At 38.9% G+C, this 24,315-nt stretch overlaps 1 protein-coding gene across 2 annotated transcripts; it reads left to right on the forward strand.

Annotated features, from left to right (window-relative positions):
- The first annotated feature begins 678 nt into the window (after positions 1–678).
- LOC124171037 (metalloprotease TIKI2-like) lies at positions 679–18,974 on the forward strand. 2 transcript variants are annotated; one of them, XM_046550184.1, is made up of 8 exons: positions 679–986; positions 1,066–1,134; positions 1,220–1,780; positions 6,069–6,224; positions 7,698–7,872; positions 8,841–8,931; positions 15,013–15,279; positions 18,685–18,974. In XM_046550184.1, exons 1-8 carry the CDS (start codon positions 945–947, stop codon positions 18,851–18,853), a joined length of 1,530 nt encoding a protein of 509 aa, XP_046406140.1. In that variant the 5' UTR covers positions 679–944; the 3' UTR covers positions 18,854–18,974. The 2 variants fall into 2 exon arrangements, with proteins under 2 accessions (XP_046406140.1, XP_046406138.1); XM_046550182.1 differs by having other exon boundaries at positions 680–989.
- The last annotated feature ends 5,341 nt before the right edge of the window (positions 18,975–24,315 follow it).

Here is a 24,315-nt window from a genome sequence, read left to right on the forward strand (position 1 = left end):
TCTGCTGTATAGTTTTTAGCAATGTTTTGTGGAGCAATATGCTTGTCGACCCTGTGTGGCAAATATTGCATGTGCCTTGACGACTCCATTTTTTGTGCAAAATATACAATATATGGTAGTAATTCAGTTCTTTTTATATTTTTTAACTGCGTTCTACTCCTTTAATTTGATAAAATTTTCAAACGTGCATGAATGTTGAATGAATATAATCTTAAAATTATTTTTGTTCTTGTTATTCAACTCTCATTTGGTCAAATATTTTTTTCGAATTATCAAAGCTTTTTTAATGCCCGAAATAAAACCAAAGAATTAAAAAAAATATTCCGTAACTTCTAAGGTTAATTTCTACAATTGTTTGTGTTCATTTTTTCATACACAAAGGAATTTTTTGACTAGAGCTTTAATATTACGTTTTCGTGCATAACTTCAAAATTAAAATGAATATGGCGTGAATATCTCGCACGGCTCAATACCTCACCAAGACCTACTATTGGGCCAAGAATCTTTGAGATATCTCTCGGGGGCCGTTTCACCATACTCTGCCATTTATTTTTATTTAAAAATCTGGACCTCACCTTAGTAAATTTCATTTAGCCGCGTTTGCATTAGGTTGTTGTTTCAAGATACTGCCGTTAGAGAAGTTTAAAGTTCCTCTTGTGCTGCCACCTAGCATATGCCACCTAAGGTACGTGAACTCAAAACATCTTGTGAATTTCAGGTGATTGTTTTGGGGACAATCGGGCAATCGGTGTGATTCAAGGGAGGGGGACTTGGGATGGATTAATGTGAGGCTGCGAGTGCGGGCAGGTGATGTGAAATGATATTGGGAGGATCGGCTTTTGTAGGAGGCTCTCTGTCGCGCTCAGGGGAGAGCAGAATCGCATCGACGTACCCTTCGTTTTCCATGCATCCTGAGGTTGTAGCTACGAAAATATCCTGCTGCCATGGCAGTCGGACGCCAGGAAGCTGTTGCTGCATACGCATACGTAGTAAGCCATGAAGCGAAATCGCTGTTTTTAAGAGTCAGTGAATTTTTATGCGAGAATTGGTATCCTTTTTTTGCAGTTGTTTCTTTGCTGGGCATCTCTTGATGCGAGGAAACATGTATTTCCTGAATACTGCGATGGGACGAAGGTAGGAGCAGAATTTCGTTTGGGTTTTTGTAGTTAGTTAATTTTATGCCCTTTTACATGTGTCTCTATTTCTCTTTCCTCCAAAGACCAAGACACCGCTTTCTTTTCTGTGGGGTGTGAGACGCCATCCCCCTTCGTACCTGTTTGGAACGATTCATGTACCTTACACAAGGGTTTGGGACTACATTCCCGAGAACACCAAACAAGCCTTCCACGAGTCTGAAAGAGTATACTTTGAACTAGATCTTACGGATGGTAAAACTCTGGCGGCTTTGCATCGGTGTCAGATGATGCCCAGAGGAAGAAAACTACGGGATATTCTCCCGGAACCAATGTTAAAGCGTTTAAAAAATCATTTGGAGTATGTAAAGAGAATGATTCCGCATTGGATGACTTCGGATCAGCGTGACCGTGGATTGCACGAAGATTACCTCTTTGCCTCATTAACCGGAGACTGGCAGAGGAAAAGACCGGTTTGGGTGATGTTGATGGTGAGCTCATTGACGGAGGGCGATATCAAATGGCGAGGGGTCCCAGTGTTGGATCTGTATCTTGCCCAAAAGGCTCTGCAGCTGAGGAAGGCCGTTGGGGCAGTCGAAGACGCGAGCGAGCAATGTTCACCCCTTAACGGTCTTAGTTTATCACAGGTGAGTTCAATTTGTTTCTGGGGATTACTATGGAGCGCCCAAGTACCGCTAACAGTTGAAGTCTAGTATGTGGAATTGCGTATGCAGTATTAAATGGAAATATTCTGATTAAAGTTCGTTATTACTATTATTCCTGCCTACCCTCTCATGAGTTATATAATGACATTATACCCATTTACATCGTCTGCAGTCCTATCCTGTTGGGGCTCCATATACGACCATATGTATGTACGATGGTCAACAGAGGTCATTCGAAGTATTTGCCCCTATATTTCCCAAAGCGATATGAGTCCCTACTAATGGTTACTTCAGTGGCGTAACTATGGGGGATGAGGGGGATTGTTGCTAATGGCTACCGGGTGCAGCTGTGTGTTGCGCTTTGTCGTGCAAGCTTTCGCGACCGTTACAGGGCGCATCATCAGGCGATGAATCATTTCATTCATCTGGTCATTTCATCGCCTGATGATGCGCCCTGTAACGGTCGCAAAAGCTTGCACGACAAAGCGCAACACGCAGCTGCACCCAGAAGCCGTTAGCAACGATGCCTCTCGCTGCGAAAACCTACGTTCAAAGCTATGATGAGGGGGATTGTTCCCCCTCAAAGCCTCTGAGAAATTAAAAAAACATTAAAAACTAATGTCTAGTTTGACATGCAATAACTGCATTTGCTTAAAGTTACAGATAATTTATTAATATCATGGCAATGAGACGAGTCACTGAATACCGAGTGGTGACTAAGGAGTCAGGGAAGGTGCACGAACCCTGTGATTAGGGGGGGTGGCCACCCTATCCCCACTCCCAAAGCATACTTCTAGTTATGCCAGTGGGTTTCTGTATGTGTATAAGCACATATTAGTACATGAATGGCTAAATAATTGGAGAAAATCCTCATAAAGTGAGGTAGAACCTGATTCTTATTGGCAATTGCTGGTTAAACAATTTTCGATGGTCTCAGAATGCTACCAAAACTATGGATAATTGATGACCGTCAATATTCAAATACTTTGAATGACCTCTGTGGACCATCAACAATGTTGTCTAGTGCTTACCAGTCACTTTGGGTAGACTACCTATGTCACATTGATGGTGCAGCTGGACACCCTCCATGGGGATGGGTGTTACACTTTTGTGGAAGGCTCTCTTTCCCCCCCCCCCCACTGAAACCACCATAATTATTATTATTATTGAAGTATTCCACCGGTTGAGGTAGGTTTGGAGGGAGTATTTAAGAACTATTGTAGAGGTCTCTCTTCCCTTTGTGGACTTCCCTCATCAATAGAAAATAAGGCCTAGCCCCTTTCATTCCATCTAAAAATCCTATTCTTTTCCTTCCTCTCTCTTGTTTACCAAACATTCTACTCTCTAACATCATATTCAACATCCCATACCCGCTAAGTACTCCCTCCATCCATACTCTGTCTCTCCTTCGTTTCTCATCTAGATGCTGCCTCTCCTCAACCACTATATCCAGCACTTCATCATTCCTCCTCACCTTCTCCATTCTTCTTCACACCCACTTCTCAAACGCTTCCATTCTTCTCTCATCCTCCTTCCTAAGTGTCCATATTTCTGCACCATAAAGTGCTGCACTCCAGATCAGACTCCTCATTAACCTTTTCTTTAAATTCCTACTAACTATCCTCTCAAAAACTCCTTTCTCTTCACATACTCCTCCTTTGGTAATGCAATTCTATACCTGATGTCCTTACTGCAGTACCAATTTTCCTCTAATGTTCTCCGCAAGTACAGTAAAGCTTACTTAAAATGATCATGCATATAAAATCTTGCAAATAACGAGGCGAGTTCCTAGTCCTTTGAACTTTCCTACAATTGCCAATTTTCATTTCCCTGCATGTATCGAGTTCAGTTAGTATGAAATGCCCACTAATACATAGGAACTATTCTTTGATACTTAACTGTTCCTTACCTAATCATTAGTTGTTCTCACATGTGGCCACAACCATATATTTCTACCGTTGATCTTAAGATACTTCCCTTTACAGCCATTTGATGGAAAGTGTAGGAAAATGGTTAATTTTTACGGATCTGTCGATTAAGGAAAGATGAAATATTAGCCAGCAATTCCGTTATTTTGTGGCGTTATGTCTTTAAATCTTCCGGATTCTGTACATAAGCCCCAGACACAGGGAACTCCGATCGTCTGTCACTAGCTGGTTGAGGGAAAGACTCCACAAACAAGAATAATCAGCACTCAAAGAAACAATTGTCACAAAATTACAAGTCATTTTCAATCAATATCTATTACAAGTAGAAATATTCAAAATCAAAATTATTACAGAAAACAACAATGATACCTAATAATCTCATAGGAAACATTACCAAAGACTAAGTACAAGCTGTATGATTTTTAAGAAATCACTCTCTCAGCGGAGCATTCTGTCCACCGCGAGTGCCAAAGCAAAAAAAGAGAGACCTGGCCGACCTCCAAACCGTGTCAGGGTGGAGAGGAGGGAATTTGCAAAGGAGTGGAGGGGTAATAGGGCGATGTCCAAGTTAGCTGCATCGGTGTAAATCTCCCGGTAGGCACCCGTGTTGACTGGGGGTCTCTGCAAAACGTCCGTCATCCAAGCCAGGGTTGGGGGAGAACCGCATACCGCTGGGTTTTCTCTCCTTTATCTCCTGGGTTGGAGACATAGCCAAGTGGTGTGATAGCTGGTAGAGGCAAGTCATTGGAATTCAAGGAGGGGAAAGACAAGTAGGATGAGGTGTTGGAGGGAGAGAGAGTTGTGATGGGACAAGTGGAGTACTTCTCATTTAACTGCATTCTTATGCCTCTGCACCCACTTCCCCTGATTGCCAAGAGTAGGTATTCCTCCGCCGTACTACCTATATAAGTCTTGATCTCTAGGTATGGCTGGTTCGGTTGGCTGATTTGGTTGGCAGATTTCGGAGGGCAGAGTTCAGAGACAAGAGTTCCGAGACTTAAGAGTCTCCAAGCCTTTGAGTCGAAGGGCCTTTGTGTGAAAAAACCTTAGCGCGAAAAGTCCTTAGGGGGAAAAGTTCTGCGAATAAGTTCGGAGGAATTTCTGGGGGGGGTACCAGAAATTTTGGGAGGGGGAGTACACTCAAAATTGCCACAATATACTTGGCAAAATCCTTTATTATGGATATAACGAAATCCTGTTTATAACAAAATGGAACAATGGTCCCTTGTAATTTGTTATGAGAGACTTTTATTGTAGTTGAATTGCTCTAGTTTTGTGACTAATCCTTATGCCATACTCCTCGCAGTGCTTGTCTAATGCATCCACTAGAGTCTGCAGCAGAGTTTAAATTGTTTTCCAGCTATAATAAAGGTTCTAATGCTGTTGATACCTAGTTAGTATGTGAAATCTGCTGATATATTCCCATACTTAGAGGATCTTCAGTTAGTCTCTTGCTATAAAAATGCTAATTAAATTAAATAAGCTAGGCTATCGATATTTTAACCCTTAGTCTTTTCAAAGCCACCTACATCTAATAAAGAGTTATTTTATTATAATAGGAAAATATATTGGTAAATTAGTTCCAGGGCCAGCCCTAGCAGGTGCGGGGCTAGGGGCGAACCTTCAGTGCGGGGCCCTTCACTTAAAATATTAAACTCTATACCCCATCTACAAACTCGAGCATTTTGAATCCCTACCACTCTCTGGCTAAGTATGTGTTCCCCTCCCAAATTCAGACTTCGTAATTACGCCGTCGTTCACATAAAAACATTGCACAATAAAAATGACTGCATTATTATTCCTTTTTCATAATATTATTTTTTGTCTAGCACGGACTTACGATACAGAAATAGTTGAAATTGTGTTTTCAAAACTATTGTGTATTTTAATTTTTTTTTCACAAACGCGGGGCCCCCCAAAGCGTGGGGCCTGGGGCGGTTGCCCCGGTCGCCCCGCCCTTAGGCCGGCCCTGATTAGTTCAAAACAACCATATCTCCACATAATAGCACTATTTCAAGGTTCAGCAATGTCTACAATAGCATTGTTATCGTTCCTGGTATTGTAAATGCTTTTCAAATTATGTGATAATGTGCCATGAGGGTTTTTGCACACGCTAACCTACCAAAGTTTTGTGTGAGTCCTGAGCGTGGCAGGAAAGATGGTGATGACATCTGTGACGTCATCAATTTCTCAAAGCTCTCCTGAGCTCCAAATGAGGATCACCGTCCAGTTAGCTTGGAACACTGGGGAGAGCTCTGTTCTGAATGTAGACCATTGTTTGTTTTTTTTATGTGCCCACATTTGAATACTTCTGATTTTATGATCATATTGCATTTCCATAGGTTGTTTTTGCTCTGAATCAAACCTTAAATCATTTGGAAAAGCTTCGATTTGGTAAAACCAATGAAACTGTGTCTACTGAGGACCTCATCAAGCATTATAACTGCAAAGATATGAATGCTATCATATTTAATCAAGATGCATCACAAATAATAAAGGTAAGTGCACTTTTTGGACTTCAAAAATTTATGAAATGCTCCCTACCAATAGGGTAGTTTCCTTCATCAAAGAAAACAAAAGGCATTGATTGCAATTCGTTACCCACCATTAGTGTATTCATAATTTACAAATTATTTGGTTTTAGAAATCCCATTTTAGAATAATGGCAATGGTCAATTTTACCCACATTTGAAAAAGGCCAGATTGGCGCCCATGCGATGGCACTCCACGTGACGTCACAGGGACCTAGTTTCTATACGAGTAGATAGGAGTTTTACATCGTCTGAGATTTACAATGCATGTATGAGGCACAGAGCTCAGGGAAACATCTCTTAATAATCACCTATTAAATCTGCCTATGGTCGGAAAGTTTCCTTTGCTTGATGAGGTATTAATAATCCTTATTTAAGCCGATTGCTACCTGCTAGCAGCCTGCATCGCAGCGGCGCACATGTTCTTGCCCCAAAGTCACCTCACACAGTGACAGTGGGAACCAGAATGACGTTACACAGGCTTTTCCAGCATTCATACTTAGCCGTCGCACTTTCGAGCCCTTGAAAATTTTCACTTTTCATTTAATCACGAAAAATAGATATTGTCATTTAAAAATCTAAAAGCGTGAAATCCGTACTCCAGGAGTAATAATCTTTCGATGTAGGCAATAAAAAAATAATAGGAAGCCACCCTATTTCTTTATATGTATTTGTTGTGTCACTATAATGAGCATTGCAGTGGAACCTCTCTTAATGACCACTCCTATTAATTGACAACCCCTCTAAAAGATCAGTGGTTGTTTGAATTCTATGGAAGTGTTTGTTGTTGTTGTGGTTAATGGTACGTAACATCTATACCACCTCTCAGTCTGACCAAAAACCCTACTTTGAAGGAAATCTCCCTCTGATGAAGGAGAAACAAATACTCTGGAAAACAAATGAAGCACAGGTTGACTTTTCATCATTTCTGAAATTCACCAGCCTGTGGACTGGGAGGCAGAAATTCTAAGTTCTGAAGTAGACACCTTCAGGACAGTTTTATCTGCCTAATTTAAGTGAAAGATAATTATTGACATAATAGACAAGTAAATATCACTTGTGCATGCACTTGTAATTTCTTGTATCACATTTTTGCCAATATATTAAGTGTACTTACCTACCTTTATATTTTCATTCGCTATTTGTTTCTTTGCATCATGTTATTTCATGTAATGGAGTAAGAAATTATCGAATGAAATTACTTTTTATTAAAAAATTTCAAGTGAACTGGTAAAATATTTAGACAAACTACTTTTAATTATTCATGATCTCAGTAATTTTCATGATTGTTTTGCTACCCAGTATTTGTAATTACATAATTCAAAGAACCTGCTGATCCAGACATTCAGCAGCACCCCTGCCTAACAACCATTTTTCAGTGGTAGAGTTGATGGTCACATAATTCACTCTATTTCTACGTTCATTTTTTCTAAATTTCAGCTGCCTCAGTTCTCCAATGGAACATTTCAACCCACTGAGGAAGGAGCTGCTAAAGTGATAGATAATTATTTCCATGAGGAGCTAATCACCAAAAGGAACCTGCGAATGGGTCAAAAAGTTGCAGCACTCCTTCGAGATAACCCAGACAAGAGTTTTTTCTTTGCATTTGGAGCAGGTGCGTTTTTGTACTTTCTATTGTGTTCAAACTTTAGTCCAGTTGATGAACACTGCAGTTTACTGCTGAATGGACTCATAGTTGTATTGGGTGTTTTTCAAGGGCAAAATAGTATTCTTGAAGAAAACATGTTATCCACTGAAAACCTATGTATGCCCCCAGTCACAGTTTTATTTCGTGTTTTATCATTTTATACAAACGATGTCTATTCCTCGAACATTCCAGACTTAATTAGGAGAGGAATGATTTGAAGTTCACATTTTGCATGCCATACCATATCCGTCCTTGAGATAGTCATCTGTCACTGTTGGGGATTTATATCTAATGGACTCGCATCATTTGTTATCACAGTCAGTATTACTTGTGTCATTAAATAATTCTTTTTAGGAGTCCACTGCAGCTGCTGTATTTGTGACTCATGTTTTCAATCTATGTGAACTCTTTGTTCATCCTGTTACTACGCAACCTGCAATTCACTTCCATATATGTATGTATGTATAAAACTGTCTTGCAAAAACTTACATGCAACTCCTTTGGCATGATGTCAGACATCCTGGTAAGACATTGTTTGTATGTCAATGGGAATAAACGGCATACCCATATGAACTAATAGCTTCTCTGGTTTAATTATGTCCACCAAAATTTCTATTATGTATTTTTATTCCTGGTATCATAGTGGTATTCTTTGTCCGTTAGAGCAAAGTTCAGGGCTGGTATGCGAAGTTATGGGAGGTGAAACAGAGGCCTAATAAGTGATATTATTTTTAGCATGCTATGTTGTTCCAAAGTTTGAGCTTGAGAATTTGAATGTTGTTTTCACATGTGAGTTGAAGTTAGCAATTTATGAAGTCCAATTTTTAATGTTCCCTGCGTACTAATATTATTATCAGGCAAATAAATAATTTTTCACTAGGCAATTACATGTGCTTTCAGAATTTTAATGGGGTTGTATTTTTTTTTCTTTTCAGGACACTTCTTGGGGAATCAGACAATGCTGAAAGTGGTTGAAGAGAGTGGATTTCAAATTGAACGCATTCTCCCCAACCTGAGACTAAAAGAGTGAGTTTCTTCTATGAATATATTATTATACATGAGGGGCATTACTGTAGGGTAGCTATAATATTGTTATGAATTTTAGTAATTTTGTGTTTTATATATGCCTTATAACCTCTATTTTCATTTCCATACACAGTGGTGCTTTTTTGACTCCTAGCATAACACTACAGTTATATCCAAAAATCAAGTGGTGTGAAAGGGACGATTAGTGGTGAAAAGCCATGAAGCATTTTGTAAGGATCGGAGGTTTTTTTTCCAATGAATCCTTTTTATAATCATTGCAGGTACTAGCACATTTATCACAGATATCACTTTATTGCACTTAGTTGCATCTATTATGCTTCAGTGAATTTCAATATATGGCAGACTCCTGATTATCCAGCTGTGGATTATCCATGTTGCAGATTATCCATGCATGATTTTCACATTCCTTCGATATTTTCCGCGATCTTTATAAAAATTAAATCTGAGGCAAAAGCTTCAGGATTATTGCATTTTAATGCAAGGCTATCTTGGACTTGTTATTTCCGTTAGAATTCCCTTTCTTAAAGGGAATAATTTAATTTACTTGCTGGCAAGGGATGTTACAAGTTTACTTAGACGTCTGCTGCTGTAGCGAAGTGATGGCAGAGGGGGTAGTGGAAGCATAGATTGCATGAGTGAAAGCCGGGCACTTGCCTGAATATACTGTTTGCTGGAGTATATGGAGCAGTGTGAGTACAGGGTGTAGATAGCTTTCAATGAGTCTGGGAAGCAATCTTAAATAACAGATTGAAAGCAATAATAATAATATAATGTTCAATTTACATAAATTATGAATATTATAAGAAATTAAAGTGAAAGTTTGGGAGACCCATGTTTTTCAATTATTTGTGCCCCCTCTCCTCATCATTAGTCCGAATAATCAAGAGTTTGCTGCACTTATGTTGATTAAAATAAAGGGGTCTGCTAAAATTTTCTAATATATACAGTACGCTCTCGTAATAATGAGCTACGTTATTACGAAGTCCTCGTTATTACGAAGCAAATTGTTGGTCCTGACGAAAAGGCCTATCCAAGCTATAGGAAAAGAAACGTTCTAACGAAATTTTTGTTTTTACAAAATTACGAACCACAGTCCCGGTCCCGGCGGTTACAAAATGAACTTTATTACGAAGTTCCACGCATAAGCAATGGAATTAAGGTGGATACTCACTAGGCTAAATTTAATAATCGCGCCATGTTTGATTTCTCCTCATGTACTGTGACCAAGAGTGTTAATTATGGTTCATTCTTCACCAAACACTCAATGTCATGTAATAACGTCTTTCTTTCCTGGGGAATCTTGGTGGCTGACTCATTACAGCTCGTAAATTTAATGTACAGTTAGTCCTCCTACTCACATTCTATTTACGAACTTTCAGAGATACAAGCATTCAAAAATTTCAAATTTGGTGCCTTTGAATTTGGCCGTTGCTACAAGGTAGAGGAACTCGCACTCTGGGCATAATCTGAACAAAGTATCATTGAATCCATTGTGGAATTAGGAACTGTTCCGCGTTACGTCCATTCTTCCTTGCTGCAGAGAGCGATTTTTGTTTCTGGCTGCATTGCACGCCCAGCTGGATCAGTTCATCACAATCGTGAGTTAGCGCACAATTGTTATGCAATGTTGCATACTGCAGGATCACTGTACTCCTTGATGCCTTGCATACAGTCCGGCCAGCGAGAGTTGTCCGATAACGGCACAACGGGAGGGGTGGATAACCCTGTGCCAGCTCGGTTTACAGCTAATCGCTGTCCCCCAAACGAACCTCACACCATCACCTAGTCATACAACGTTGTCAGATGCATAAAGAGCACCAAAATAAGCCTGATCCACCAAAACATGCCCTTTCTTCGAAACACCAAAACAAGTGTCCTCCTCTGTCCTTCCTCTGGGTCCTTCACGCTCGTCGTCCCTACCGGCTACTTTCTTCACCGAGCCCTTTGTAGGCATTTCCCTTTCGTACCTGGCAATGCTGCCCCAACCCAGACCATTCTCCCTGTCATTGGACAACTCTTGGCGGCCTCGTTTATCGTAGCCAGTAGGTTTATCAACTTAGGAACAAGGTCTTGGAACGCATCTAGTTCGTATATCGGACTAACTGTATTCGGGAAGATACCAACCCTCGATTGCGTCATGCCGCATTCTTTTGTTGAGAAACTGTACGAGTTTTCCTTTTTATGTGCAGGACCTTTTTATGTACCTACATATTTCTGCATAATTTTAAGTATACGGTTTTTTTGACGATTCCTAAAAGAAACGTTCATACGAACTTCGTTATTACAAACCTCCGGTTTTTTGGTCCCGTGAACTACGTAATAACCAGAGTCTACTGCATACCCCTAAAGAATTTCATTATATAAAAGAGATAATATTTCCCCAAATTGGTCAAAATATATGGTTTTTATTGTTAACTTACACTGACACAGCTTTTAAGAAAATTTAGGAATGTAACATACTTGAAAGTAAGGAAAAAGCTGAAATATGGCCTTTTTTAATTTTGAGGAAAATGTTTGGAAATTTTCAATAACTTGTGAAACCAGAATGTCAGTGCATTCAAGCAATTTTGCCATTAAATTGAACGGTAGGGGAAATTCATTCCAATAGAAGGCTATTTTATTTTTCAATGTTACAACCTTTATATTTAGCAATAATATAAGTACTTGAAAATTATTCTGATTGATGATAGTCTGCAGCTTGTTTCATTTCTTGATGAATGTTATCATGGTGTGTCGAAAACTCAACGAGTGGACAGAGAGCATTACGCAGTTTTTCAAAAATTTGGCTAGGAGCCTCTAGTAACTCAGATGCTTCATGCTAGGCTGGCCATTAAGAGCAGTTATCTTTCAGTGCAAAACAGTGAGCATCATCTTGGAACATCATATGTGTCCAGGTGACAGAAATGATATGCGGTAGAACTTAGCACCGAAAACGTGCTAACCAGGGAGGTAAGTAATAGAAATTGGGGTTATTGCAATCTGTATAAAAGTCGTCATAATTACAATTACTGTCCGAAGTTCTTAAGCTAAACTGCCAAAAAATAACATGTGAACGAAAATCACAATGTTTCATAGATTTCTCAGAGACTGTTACATAAAAACATTGTCAGTCTCCCGTGATTTTTTGTACATGTTTTAAGAGGACAAGTTTAGCTAGGTTATTTCTTTCCCAGAGATTACTCATAGAAAATAATGATAACCCTGAGTATATCAATCGGTTGCTTTTAAAAACTCTTAGAAATTGTGCAGCGTTTTCTTTACCATAAATCCTGGCAATGGCCGTACACATTCATTCTCGGAATGAGCCCATATTAATGAATATATTGATATTGTTATGAGGATTAATAAGACATTTAAAGATTATTATTAGCAGATTTTTATATTCTGCAGTTGATATTCTCTTTAAGAATCGTGTTCTGCTTTCTATTTCTTGTACCAAAATCAAGTATTTCTGTGTTTAGTTTCGCATGGAGATCCAAATCTTCGTCTGCTCCTGCAACTCTTGTCAAGTAATGACGTGCGTACTCCTCGCATTGAGAAATGCATTTGGATGGGTCACAGTCGTAGAAATAATATAAGAGAGATTTTGGATGAATGTACGAAGGTCAATGGCTGATTATAATCAAGTAACTAATGAATTCGGAGGTTTGTACACTCAGAAGATCCTAGGAAACGATTGGCGGGTTGCTTCATAGCAAATAATGGAACGTACTACCCATGAAAGCACCACAATTTAAAGCATACTAACTGGAGATGGGTTGAATAGCAGATTTCTAGAACTCGATTATTGAATTCGAATAGTAAATCATAGCTTGAATACTCGAATATCTCATTTTTGAATACCTCGAATACTAGAATTGCACAAAGCATATTAAATGTCTGAAATCTATTTCACGTGAAGAATATATAAATAAATAGGTATATACCAAATACATTTTTCAAATCAACTTTTTATTTCAAATTTAATGAAAGTATTTGCATCAATAACATCATTAAAAACTGTAATTAAAAATAACAGCATTAAAACGAAGACTCATTAAAAACTAGAGATGGGTCTAATAGCAGATTTCTCGAACTGTTATCATAGCTCGAATATTTGAATATCTCAAATTTGGAATACCTTGAATTCTAGAATTGCACAAAGCATACTAAACGTTCATTTCCAGAGTTCCCCCCCCCCCCCCCGATCATTTTCGGTTCCTAGAGTCGAACGATATCTATTCACCACTCTTTTCCGCGAATTTGATATAGTTTGTCAACTTGCCTGAACCGGCGCTGTATGGACTAAATGACTAGAGTCCATTACGTTGTTTCCGAGTCAACTGCTAACGACGTGTGTGCAACAGTGTATGGTGCGAAATTCAAAGTATTTGAGGTATTCGAGATCGTACTTCTAGCATAATTATTCGGGATCTTGAATATCCAATACTTTCTAGTATTCTAGGTATTTGAGTATTCGCGGATACTATTCGCACACCTCTGGTACTAACCAAATACTTTTACCTGTATTTCGCTCGGATGGTACCGGGACCGGGAGAAATCGCCATGCTAAGGAGGAACGTACTAGCCAAGTTCCACTGTAATAAGAGGTATTTTGCCAAATGGACTGTTATAGCTCATATTTCTCCCAAAAAGTAAAGGGCATAAATAAATGCTCAGTGAAACTCAGGAGTCAAATACAGCAGACTCCCAATTATCCGGCTGCGGTTTATCCAGGTTGCAGATTATCCGTGCATGATTTTCACTCTCGCTCAATTTTTTCAACAGTCTTTAGAAAAAATAAAATCGGTTCATTAATCATCAGAATTACTGCATTAATGCTAGGATACACCGGACTTATTATTTCCATTAGAATTCCATTCATAAAACGGAAGCGATCGCGTGCTAGCTGCATTCATGGGAGCACCGTGTTCCTGTTTTCCAAGCCTCGCAGTGCACGACCGTGCTCCGTGAACACGGATACACATCGCGTAGCAGTTGCGACTCAGGCAACTTGTGCGAGACGTGACTACGTGGCGTGGTGCCTGACAGTGTAGTTTCTCACGTCGAGCAGTGGTTTTGAAGCATTTGTGCAAATCACTTTTCTGTATCCGTAATCACACAGCCTCCGATATGTGGTTTTCGAAACCAGGCCTGACATGGAGCATTAATACTACGAGTACAACCATGTTATCGCCGCTAAAAAGATCACAAACTGGCGAAGAAAGCTCTCATTGAGTCTGGGAAGCACTCTAAAATAACAGAATACCTGCATAGATAATAATATATTGTTTGTTTTAGGTAAATTCAGAACATTGCTAGGCATTAAAGTGAAAGCTTGGGTTATCCGTGTTTTTCGATTATTCGTGCTGTCTCTCCCCATCATTAGCCCGGATAATTGGAAGTGTACTGCATCTCCAATTCTTTAAATTTTTTTTCATTTCCAGAGCACTGCATAGAACAGGTGACTTTGTATGCAGTCACGTGCGCAGGTGCATGGTGCTTTGGAAAACGTCGGTCGTGGAATAGCGACAAAGGGGGGTTTATTCTCCGACAGTGGCTTTGTTAGCTCGACCTCTGCCTCCTTTGCCACAGTGTAAACTTGAGACGTCAACACCTTGTTGGGTTAACCCAGTTGGAGTTTAACATTGTACTGGTAGCACACCTGATTGGAAATCAGAAGATCTGGCTTTAAAATCCCAGCTTAATCAAATGCTTATTTCATGGCAAATTTCATCCTTGGTGGATATTTTTTGTTTATTGTTGTTAATTTCTGGTATTCTAATACACCCTGCCATTGAGCTATTGAGTTGGCTTCAGGGTAGTCTGTAGATGTAAATGAATATCAATGTTTCAAACACAAATGAAGTGAGAGAGAGATGGTATTATTATATCGTTCAAGATTGCAAATATTACTCTATGCATAGGAAATACTCTGCTTATGCAGTGATGATAAGATTGCAAGGATGGAGTGATGTTGTATAGTGTTTGAGGTAATAGAATTGGGGTAATAATTTAGTTAGAGTATATGTATGTGTGAGTTGATGAATACTAACTGTAAGTGATCCCATTTTTCTTTAGTTTCAGGAAAAGATGTATGAGCAGTACAGAAGTTCGCGCAGATGCTAGAAAAGTGCCAAAGCCAGTCCTTATTGAAGGGTTGTCTCACCATGTTACATTTAGTGATGGTGAGAGGATTCATGGTGACGATGCAGCCATTTCTCACATTATTAATGAGCAAAAGAAGAAAAATGCTCAGACAACCAGCTGGATACCAAGAAATCATCAGAATCAGCAAAGACGGAATTTTAATGAACTTTGGGTTCGTCTGCCTCCTTATCCAACCAGGTAATGTCAATGATGCCATTTAAATAATGAAGTGAATTGTAGTGTTGAGAGATGGATTATGTAAGAGCTGTATATTTTATAAAAAAAAGTTGCTGTGATTGTAGCATTATTGTTCAAGGTTTTATTTTTCTAAGAACATGCTGTATTATGTAAGTATTTTCCAAAAGAGCAAATTTGCTTATTCCTCCTCTTAACTGTTGTGAATATAATGATACAGTATACTCTCGTTATTACGAAGTTCACGGGACCGAAAAACAGGAAGTTTGTAATAATGAAGTTCGTATAAACGTTTCTTTTAGGAATCGTTGAAAAAAAACAGTGTATAATATACATGATTAAATTACATGCAAATACAGTGGAACTTGGTTAGTACGTTCCTCCTTAGTACGTTTTCCTCTTTAGTACGGCGATTTCTCTCGGTCCCGGTACCATCCGAACAAAATACAGGCAAAAGTATTTGGTTAGTACGTTTGAAAAAATTGCACTTTCCTGGTTAGTACGCTCAATTGCTTGCCGTGACGCAACCCGCAATTCGTTCTCTAATATCTTCTTAAGGGTCGTAAACCTCCATTAACACATCTCTTTCTTCAACCATGATTTATCCAAATGCAATTCTTGTGACGTGATGAATAATAAAATGCGGTCATTTTTCGGGAATGTCTGACTATGAAAAACTACAGCCAATGAGAAGCCCCAATTTTCCCCACCCCTAGCTCCTCACCTTCGGCTGCCTTTGGAGTGCCCGCTGCTGCCCACAAATTTTGCGAGTGCTCAATTGTTGCTATTGCACGAGTTATCATGATGAAGAAATGAGTCTTATCCAATTCCCACTTTATCTTAAGCAGTACTGCATGTACTCCGTAAACTCGACGTCGAGTACGTGCGTATTTTTCTTGACTACCGTTTTGGGAGCAGAGGATGCTCTGGATCTCGGAACGGAAGCAGACGACATTAGACAAATGTTGAAAGTAAATTTCAACTATAATATAAAATCTTCTTGTAATTACGTCGTAATCTAATAATCCTGTGTGTTATCAATCGATATATTGATCGAACAACAATCGATATGGTATCATTCCAGAAGTGAATGTGTACGGCTGTTGCCGTAATTTTAAGGTCATATAATTTTGTCCAATTTTTATGATTTATAAAAACAACCAATTGACATACTCAGGGTGGTTGTTATATTCTCTGAGAACTCTGTGAGAAAGAAGAAATGACTTAGCATCACTTGTCCTCTTTCGATAAGTATATATATAGGATAAATCACAGGAGATAGACGCCGTTTTCAAGTAATTGTCTTCAGGAAATCTATGGAACATTGTGATTTTTATTCACATGGTATTGTTTTTCAGTGTAGCGCCCAATTTCTTGATTTTAAATGTGAAAAGAGTTCACGAAGGCAATCTTGAATGCGTTTCCTATGAGAACTACCCGTAGTAATTGTAATTATGATGACTTTTCCACAAATTGCCATTACCCCGACTGCTATTATTTACTTTCCTCGTTAGTACGTTTTCCTGGTTAGTACGTTCATTTTTTGTGGTCCCTTCAGAAACGTACTAAACAAGTTCTACTGTATATAAAAACAAGAACATTCGTTTCAGTTTCTCAATAGAAGAGTGCAGCATTACGCAATCGTTGGTTGATATCTTCCCGAGTACTGTAAGTCTTCGATGCATGAAGTAGATGAGTTCCGAGACCTTGTTCATAAGTTGATAAACCTACTATCTGGCTGCCGAGAGTTGTCCGATGACAGGCAGAAGGGTATAGTTAGGGGTAGGGTGCAAGGTTGCCAGGTAAGAAAGGGAAATGCCCCCGTCACTTGTAAACAAAAGGGTTCCATGAAGAAAGGAGCCGGAAGGGACGACGAGCATGAAGGACCCAAAGGAAGAATCCATTGTTTTGGTGATTCAAAGGAAGGGCTTGTTTTGGTGGTTCAGGCTTGTTTCAGTGCTCCATATGCATGTGACAACATTGTATGACTAGGCGAGGGTATGAGTTGCATTTGGGGGACAGCAATTGGTTGCAAACCGTGCTGGCGCAGTGTTTTCCGCCCCTCCTTTTGTACTGTCATCGGACAACTCTCGCTGGCCGGACTGTATGCATGGCATCGATGGAAAAAGTAGTTTGAAAAAAAAGTTAAAAAGTTCTTTGAATACATATTTTTATCATGCATAATCAGCCAAACCTACAAACCACCATCGTATCTCACCACGAAAAAAACATAATAAAGTAATGCACCCACTTTCACAGCAAGACGTCCCGTGCCAAGTTGGCCCATGTCGAGATGGCCTAGAACCAAGATGTCCCATTCTCAACCGCTAGATCCTGCAGTGGGGTTGCTTTCATGCCAACGACAGATCACGTGGGTGAAAAAGTTGAAGGTATCTACAAAGATTGGAATAGGTTAGTTTCCTTCATCAAAGAAAACGAAAGGCATTGATTGCGATTCGTTACCCACCATTAGTATATTCATAGTATACAAATTATTTGGTTTTAGAAATACCGGTTTAGATGAATGGCAATGGTCAATTTTATCCTCATTTGAAAAAGGCCAGATTGGCACCCCTGCGATGCCACTCCACATGACGTCACAGGGACCTAGTTTTCTATACAAGTAGATAGGAGTGAGATTACCAATGCATGCATGAGGCACAGAGCTCAGGGAAACATGTCTTAATAATCACCTATTAAAACTTGTTAAGGTCGGAAAGTTTTCTTTGTTTGATAAGGTATTAATAATCCTTATTTAAGCCAAGTGCTACCAGCTAGCATCTTGCATCGTATCAGCACTCAAAGCCTCGCCCCAAGGTCAACTTACTTTTGGCAGCGGGAACCAGAACGATGTCACACGGAGTTTTCCCGGCATTCATACTTTTCCGTCGCGTTGTCGCGCACTTGAAAATTTTCACTTTTCATTTAATCGCAAGAAATAGATATTGTCATTTAAAAATCTAAAAGTGTGAAATCCGTACTCCAGGAGTAATAATCTTTCGATTCAGTTATTAAAAAATATTAGGAAACCACCCTATTCCATACAGAGGACAAGTTATTGGTTGCCAAAACACTGTTCAAGAATCACATGTGAAGAAAGGTCAGAATTGAAATTAAATGCAAAATGTACACATTTTTCATCAAACCCCACCTCTGATCTGAAGATGCTGGTGGGAATTCTCGCAATACTGTCATCATCAGAGATCATACAATGCAGTGGAAATCGTTTGAGCATCATTCTGTGCAGTTTTGCATATGGCACTGTTGATCTAATGTATTCATGATGTGGTATTCATCTCATTTCTGACTAAAAAGCAGCTGAATGTCCTCATTGCAATGCCTCTTAGTCTGCAATATTTGATTCCCTTCTCCAGTCCTACTTTTCTAATTGGAGCTCTTCATTTTCAGATCTGACTTCCCGTTGAGTATTGAAGAAGAGTATAGTAATGCCCAAAATCCTTATGGATCCCAAAGAATATGGTATGGTGTTCCTAGTGCTGCTGCTGTTATTTTTTCAAACTACCTCTTAGTTGTTATATTGACAACCTGTGCTAGCTTGGGATTTAAAAGCTCCTAAAGTTGAGAATTTTGTTCTTCATTTATACTAAGTATTTATGTGAAAAATATGTACATTTTTGTTTTTCTGTGCCATAATAATTTGTTTATGTGCATTAAAGAGTATTTACCTCTGTACCTTATATTTACTTTTTTTGTGCATTGAGGTCTGCCTTCAAAATATTTCTTTGGATGTCGTAAGTATATAGCTGTGAATATGAGAGTGACATTCAAACCCATCAAACAATAGGCAGCTGGCTTTGGTGACCTGCTAGCTAAAATTAAGAATAAATTAATTATATTTGCACACATGGTTAAATTCAAATCACTGCATGAAACAAGTGACTTTGCACGCAGACACACCCACAGATGCAAAGTTAAACGAGCGTGACTGCATATAAAGTCACTTAATTCATTCAGTGCTTTGAAATTCATCAGTCTCTGAACAGCGACAAAATTTGGTTTTTCACACCGATAGTGGCTTAGTAAGCATGAACTGTGCCACAGTGATTACTTGTGTTGTCAACACCTTGTTCAGTAAAGCCCATCCTGAAGTTCACTCTGAGGTAATGGCTTGGTGGTATAACTTGCTAACATGCCTGATGGGCAATTGGGAGAGAAACCGGTTTCCATTCCTGGTTGAGTCCAATATTTTTTCATGGTAAACTTAATCCTTAGGTGTATTTAAAGTCAAATGTTGACCCTTCATCTTCATATTAGAATAAAGTCATTTTTAAATTTAATGTTTCAGACCACAATGTGAGATAAGCTACTAGCTTTGTTGTCACATTGTGCTGGGAAACCGCTTCACATTCCTCAATAGAACTGGTCAAAACCTTGTTTACGGGCATAATGATAATTATAGGGAGAAAGATAAGGCTGGTGTGAGGAAGAATGAGAGTACATTTGTAGAAGAGGGTAATTTTGCATAACATCAAGGAACTTTTTGAATATGTAATTTCAGGAAATTAAAAATTGTTTTCTCCAAATTTGGAAATTGCTCACAAAATTCTAAATGGTGCGTGATTGCTGGTGCCTCCAAGACTCATTCAGTTTGTATCTTATCGGTACATGTGAAACTACTTATTAGTGTTTATATGAATTGCCATGAGAAAAAATTCCCCTGGACCGGGACCTTAGGCTTTGCGGGCCAATGCACAGACCACTACACTATCCAGGTTCTTTAATTCCCATGGCAATTATACAGAGACTCATGGTACTAGTTGTTAGGAATGTACTAGGTTCTCATTGCCATGGCAATTCTTGTATATTTCACCGCCGTTCACGTGGCAGGGTTAGAAATATTCTACTTATTAGTGGTCTGCAATTAAAGGACCTGTAAGGAAATGACGGATGTTGTCAGCTGTGTAAAAATTTCAGATTTGCTCAGAAAATTTTCCGTTTATGTTCTTCCAGGCTTATGGACATCTTTACTGATAAAATTTCGGAATATGTCCTTTCTGATACGGTGAAATGCAGGCTACGGGTTTCCACTCGTAGAGCAGTATTGCTGATGCATTTGCCATCCATCGATGTTTTGGATTTTCTATCCCTCAAAATGATACTGATACCAAAATGATACATCACTTCAGAAAAAGAATTGTTTATTGGAATAAGCAAAGACACCTTAAGTCCTGAAAAGGCAGTTGTCATAATGGATAGAGTAAAAATGTTTTAATTCTGGATGAAATTGAAAGTTACATGGTGAACCAACCATGCACAAATCACCCCAGTGCTTTCCTTAAAGGGTGATGGGATGGACAGCCTCATCTCCTTGCTTTATATCTAGAGACCACTCACAGCATGGCCTTCCTTAAAGGCCGTTTTACACGGTACACAGAATTGCGCAATCTGACGTACGTGCGAAGGCGCAATCAAAATTGCATCGTGTAAAGCGGTGAATTGCTAGAACACATGCGTGGATGCGAGACTGCAAAATAGCCCGTTCTAATTTCATTCATGCATTAGCGCAATTCCACACCATTTTAGAAATAAATGCAGCTCTTACGTCTGCAATTCCATGCCCCGTGTAAAATGGCCTTAAGGAAAAGTGTAATATCACTTGATGGAATCCTTAAAGAGAACCTGGCCCCTTATTAAAGAAGCTCAGTATTCCACAGATAGATGTGCTGTGCAGTGTAAAAACTGACTATCTTTAAACTTGTGCCACCATTACTATGACTTTGAAATTAATTCAGCTGGGTCTTTTTCGACAATTCATGGCCACTCCTTGTGTTGGAATAGGCGGTAAGATTAAATAGTGAGAAAACCCAGCTTGCAACACCTAATGGCACAGCAAATGGGTATGAATTTTGTAGAGGTTACATAAAAAACCAAATTTCATTACTTTTAGTCTATTATGTAAGATCAGTGATTAATTTCCTTGAAAGATTCTCACAGGCAAGGACATAACCAGGATCAAAACTTGAGGGGGGGGGGGGGGCTAGCCATGGTTGTTCAAGTCAAGGGCATAGCTAGGAATTAAGGCTGGGGGGGTTTCAGGCGCAACTATAGTTGCCCCTGAAATATTATAATACTGGGGGCATGGCATATCCACCAGGGTAAGCGGGAGGTGAAGAGGCCCTCCGCTAGAAAAAAAAAATTAAGATAAATTGTTATTTTTACGGCATTCTGAGGGATATTTCATTAATCCTCACACTATTCTATAAGTAATATTAATCCAATTAAGTAAAACAGATTCACCTTAAAAATTTCTGCGAGCACTAGGGGGGTTTTATCCCCCAAAACCCCCCCTTGCTGCACCACTGGTTCAAGTTGTAGTATATAAGCATGGAAAAGGTGATTGAAACCAACATTTTATGATGAATACTTTAACAGCGCTTTCTTAGTTTTTAAAATTTTTGCTTGAGAAAAAAATCATGTTAGTTACATGTCTTATACTAATTTTTTGTGTGTCTTAAGAAAATTTGTTGAAAACTTTTGTTTCAATCCAGTCTTGATCTTATGAGATTTTTACTTTGCCCCACTGGCACAGCTACGCTAATATCTTCCCGAGGAATATAGTAACCATGAAGTTTCAAGCACAGCATGGTAGTTGTTGGGAAGTCCTCTCGTCGTTAACACTAAAACTAATCCGTTAATTACAGTAAATAAGATGCCACCTAGCTCGACGTAACAGCGGTGGAAGGAGTATTAGGAGCTTCCCTCAAGTCCCCAACTACACAAGTCCAAACCTTTCCTCTGAGATTTATGGAACTGATTGGCAATAAGCCGAAAGTTTCAGATATTACTACAATTTGCCTGAACATGAGGGTTTAAAACTTTGTTCTGCGAATTTAAAACACCTACATGAAAACAAATGGAGACAGGGGAGAAACTTGTAACATGCAAGCTCATGGCACACAGTAATTATGCAATACTAGCCTGTCAGCGGTTGTATTCAACAAAAGTCATCAATTTGTAATATGTGAAACACCTCTTAAACTGAATTAAAATATTAGTAATTATCATTCTAGACAATTATTCATAACCGCCCACCGATGGAAACACATCCGGAACAAATTTATGAGCAGTGTATAAGTGCAAAACGGATTTGAAAGGAATATATCCCTTTACCACTCGCTCGTGAAAAAAACCATTGGGTACAACATAAGGATGAGAGAAAATCACTGACCATTCATAACATTGGACATTAATATGTCATGGCGGATTCCTCGTAAACGGTATCAAATAACTAAACAAAGAGCATACCAACTTCCACTGTCGACAAGTTTATACATAATTTGAGCAGGATCAAGACAGAATTACTTAAGAAACTGATTCGTTGGAAGTCACCATGGTATTTTCGATTCATGTAATGCAGAAGATGGAGTGTTTCTAGGAGGGAAAAATATTTCGACAGCAAACTAAGGCGCAAAACTCATCACGGAGTAATGATCTTGTGTATCGTATCACAAAATAGGGACCTAGGGGTCCATACTCTGTCATCGTAAGCTCGGTTTCAAAAGAGAACTGAATAAATCATGCAAACAACACCTTCCCAGTGCCAGTGCCAAGGCTAGATATTTTCTTGCGCGATAATTGAAGTCCAAGAGATCCAGTTTTATCAACTATTTCGCATCATATAGCCGTAACAATACATAAATAAATTTTAAAGATTATTTTTAGAAATTTATATCAACATTTTTTCATTATTAGCTCACATCATAATAAACACAAATTTTTGACCGCTCATTTGACCATGGCTGACGAATTCGCTGGCAACGAATGAGGTAGCTCCATGGAAACACCAAGGCCATGTGCACTTTGTTTATTGACAACAGCTGATCGAGGTCACGTGACACTCCGTCTCCATCACCCCCTGGCACTCCGTGTTCCCTTCCTTAAGCCGTGAATCTTCATGAAAGAAATGTCACCTATTATTCTTACAGTCATGCATTGAGCTCTAGACTTTTCATTTTGGATTCAATTGTTTCATGCCGAAGAAAATTATATCTACGTCGTATTCGTTATGTCTGCCTTTTACATGCAATCGTTTCTTACAGCAAAGCGTTATCACATCCTGTTGCTAGGTTCCAAGCTCTTAATCCCAAATCGCGAAATACAAGACATACCGCCGATCCTTGATGATGGGAGACATATCATCTCTGTATTGGATTTACCCAGCGAACTGCTTTCGCCGTTATTCATTGTGAAAGATCAATTATACATCTAAGTACGTCGTTTACTATAATTGAGGAATGATTGAGCATTTTACACTTTTTGGTTTCATTTAGGAGTGGTATGTGCAACGAATGGATATAATGAGTGATGTCAATTTTCGATTTTTAACATTAAGTTGAGTGCTCTTGAAGAAATTCTCTAAATTATGGAGATCTTCAGTCAGGATTAAACACTCACCAGTCCAGAGACTGACAGTCATGAAGAAAGACACAGTACCTCATTGTGCGATGCAGCTATGGACAGCTCATAAATATGTAATGAATTGAGTTCGCCTTTCTTCAATATTAAACAATAAAAATAACTTCAGTCCCAGGATAATAATTATTATTGAATTTCTGACAGGTGCTTCGTAAAAAGTTAAACGCATGTATACGGAGCTGCACTATTGCTCGAGTAATGCGCTCGTGGGCGTAGGCACATAGCTAAATCCTAGAATTTTCTTTTATAATTAATTTTTGGACTTTGGCGGCCGTATTAGTAGTTGAAATATTCTCGAAGAGTGAGGGGAAGACTTAAAATAAACAAACACATTCCATTGTCCCAAGTTTGTTGTAAATATTTGTAAAAATCAACTCATTTTGATACTGCAATTATGTTTAAAATGCTCTAATTTAAAACACTGGTGTTATTTCCTCTGAATGAGAGGGGAATTTAAAGAGTTAAAAATGGTTAAACAAGAATGGCATCCTCTCTCCTTTGAACTCGCGCGCAATACCAATAATAATTATTCAAGGCGACAGTAGCGCCAATTCGCCAAAAAATAGCAGGCGAGACGGTAAGTTATAGAGTCATTATTGCGCT

Source organism: Ischnura elegans, chromosome X (genome assembly GCF_921293095.1).
Source record: "Ischnura elegans chromosome X, ioIscEleg1.1, whole genome shotgun sequence".
Lineage (NCBI taxonomy): Eukaryota > Metazoa > Arthropoda > Insecta > Odonata > Coenagrionidae > Ischnura > Ischnura elegans.

Bases quoted from the DNA above. Each gene is read 5' to 3' on its own strand.
- LOC124171037 (XM_046550182.1), top strand. From the start codon at position 945: ATGGCAGTCGGACGCCAGGAAGCTGTTGCTGCATACGCATACGTA. The intron at 1,135-1,219 runs GTAGGAGCAGAA...TTTCCTCCAAAG, and splicing joins AATACTGCGATGGGACGAAG to ACCAAGACACCGCTTTCTTT. The intron at 8,932-15,012 runs GTGAGTTTCTTC...ATTTTTCTTTAG, and splicing joins CCCAACCTGAGACTAAAAGA to TTTCAGGAAAAGATGTATGA.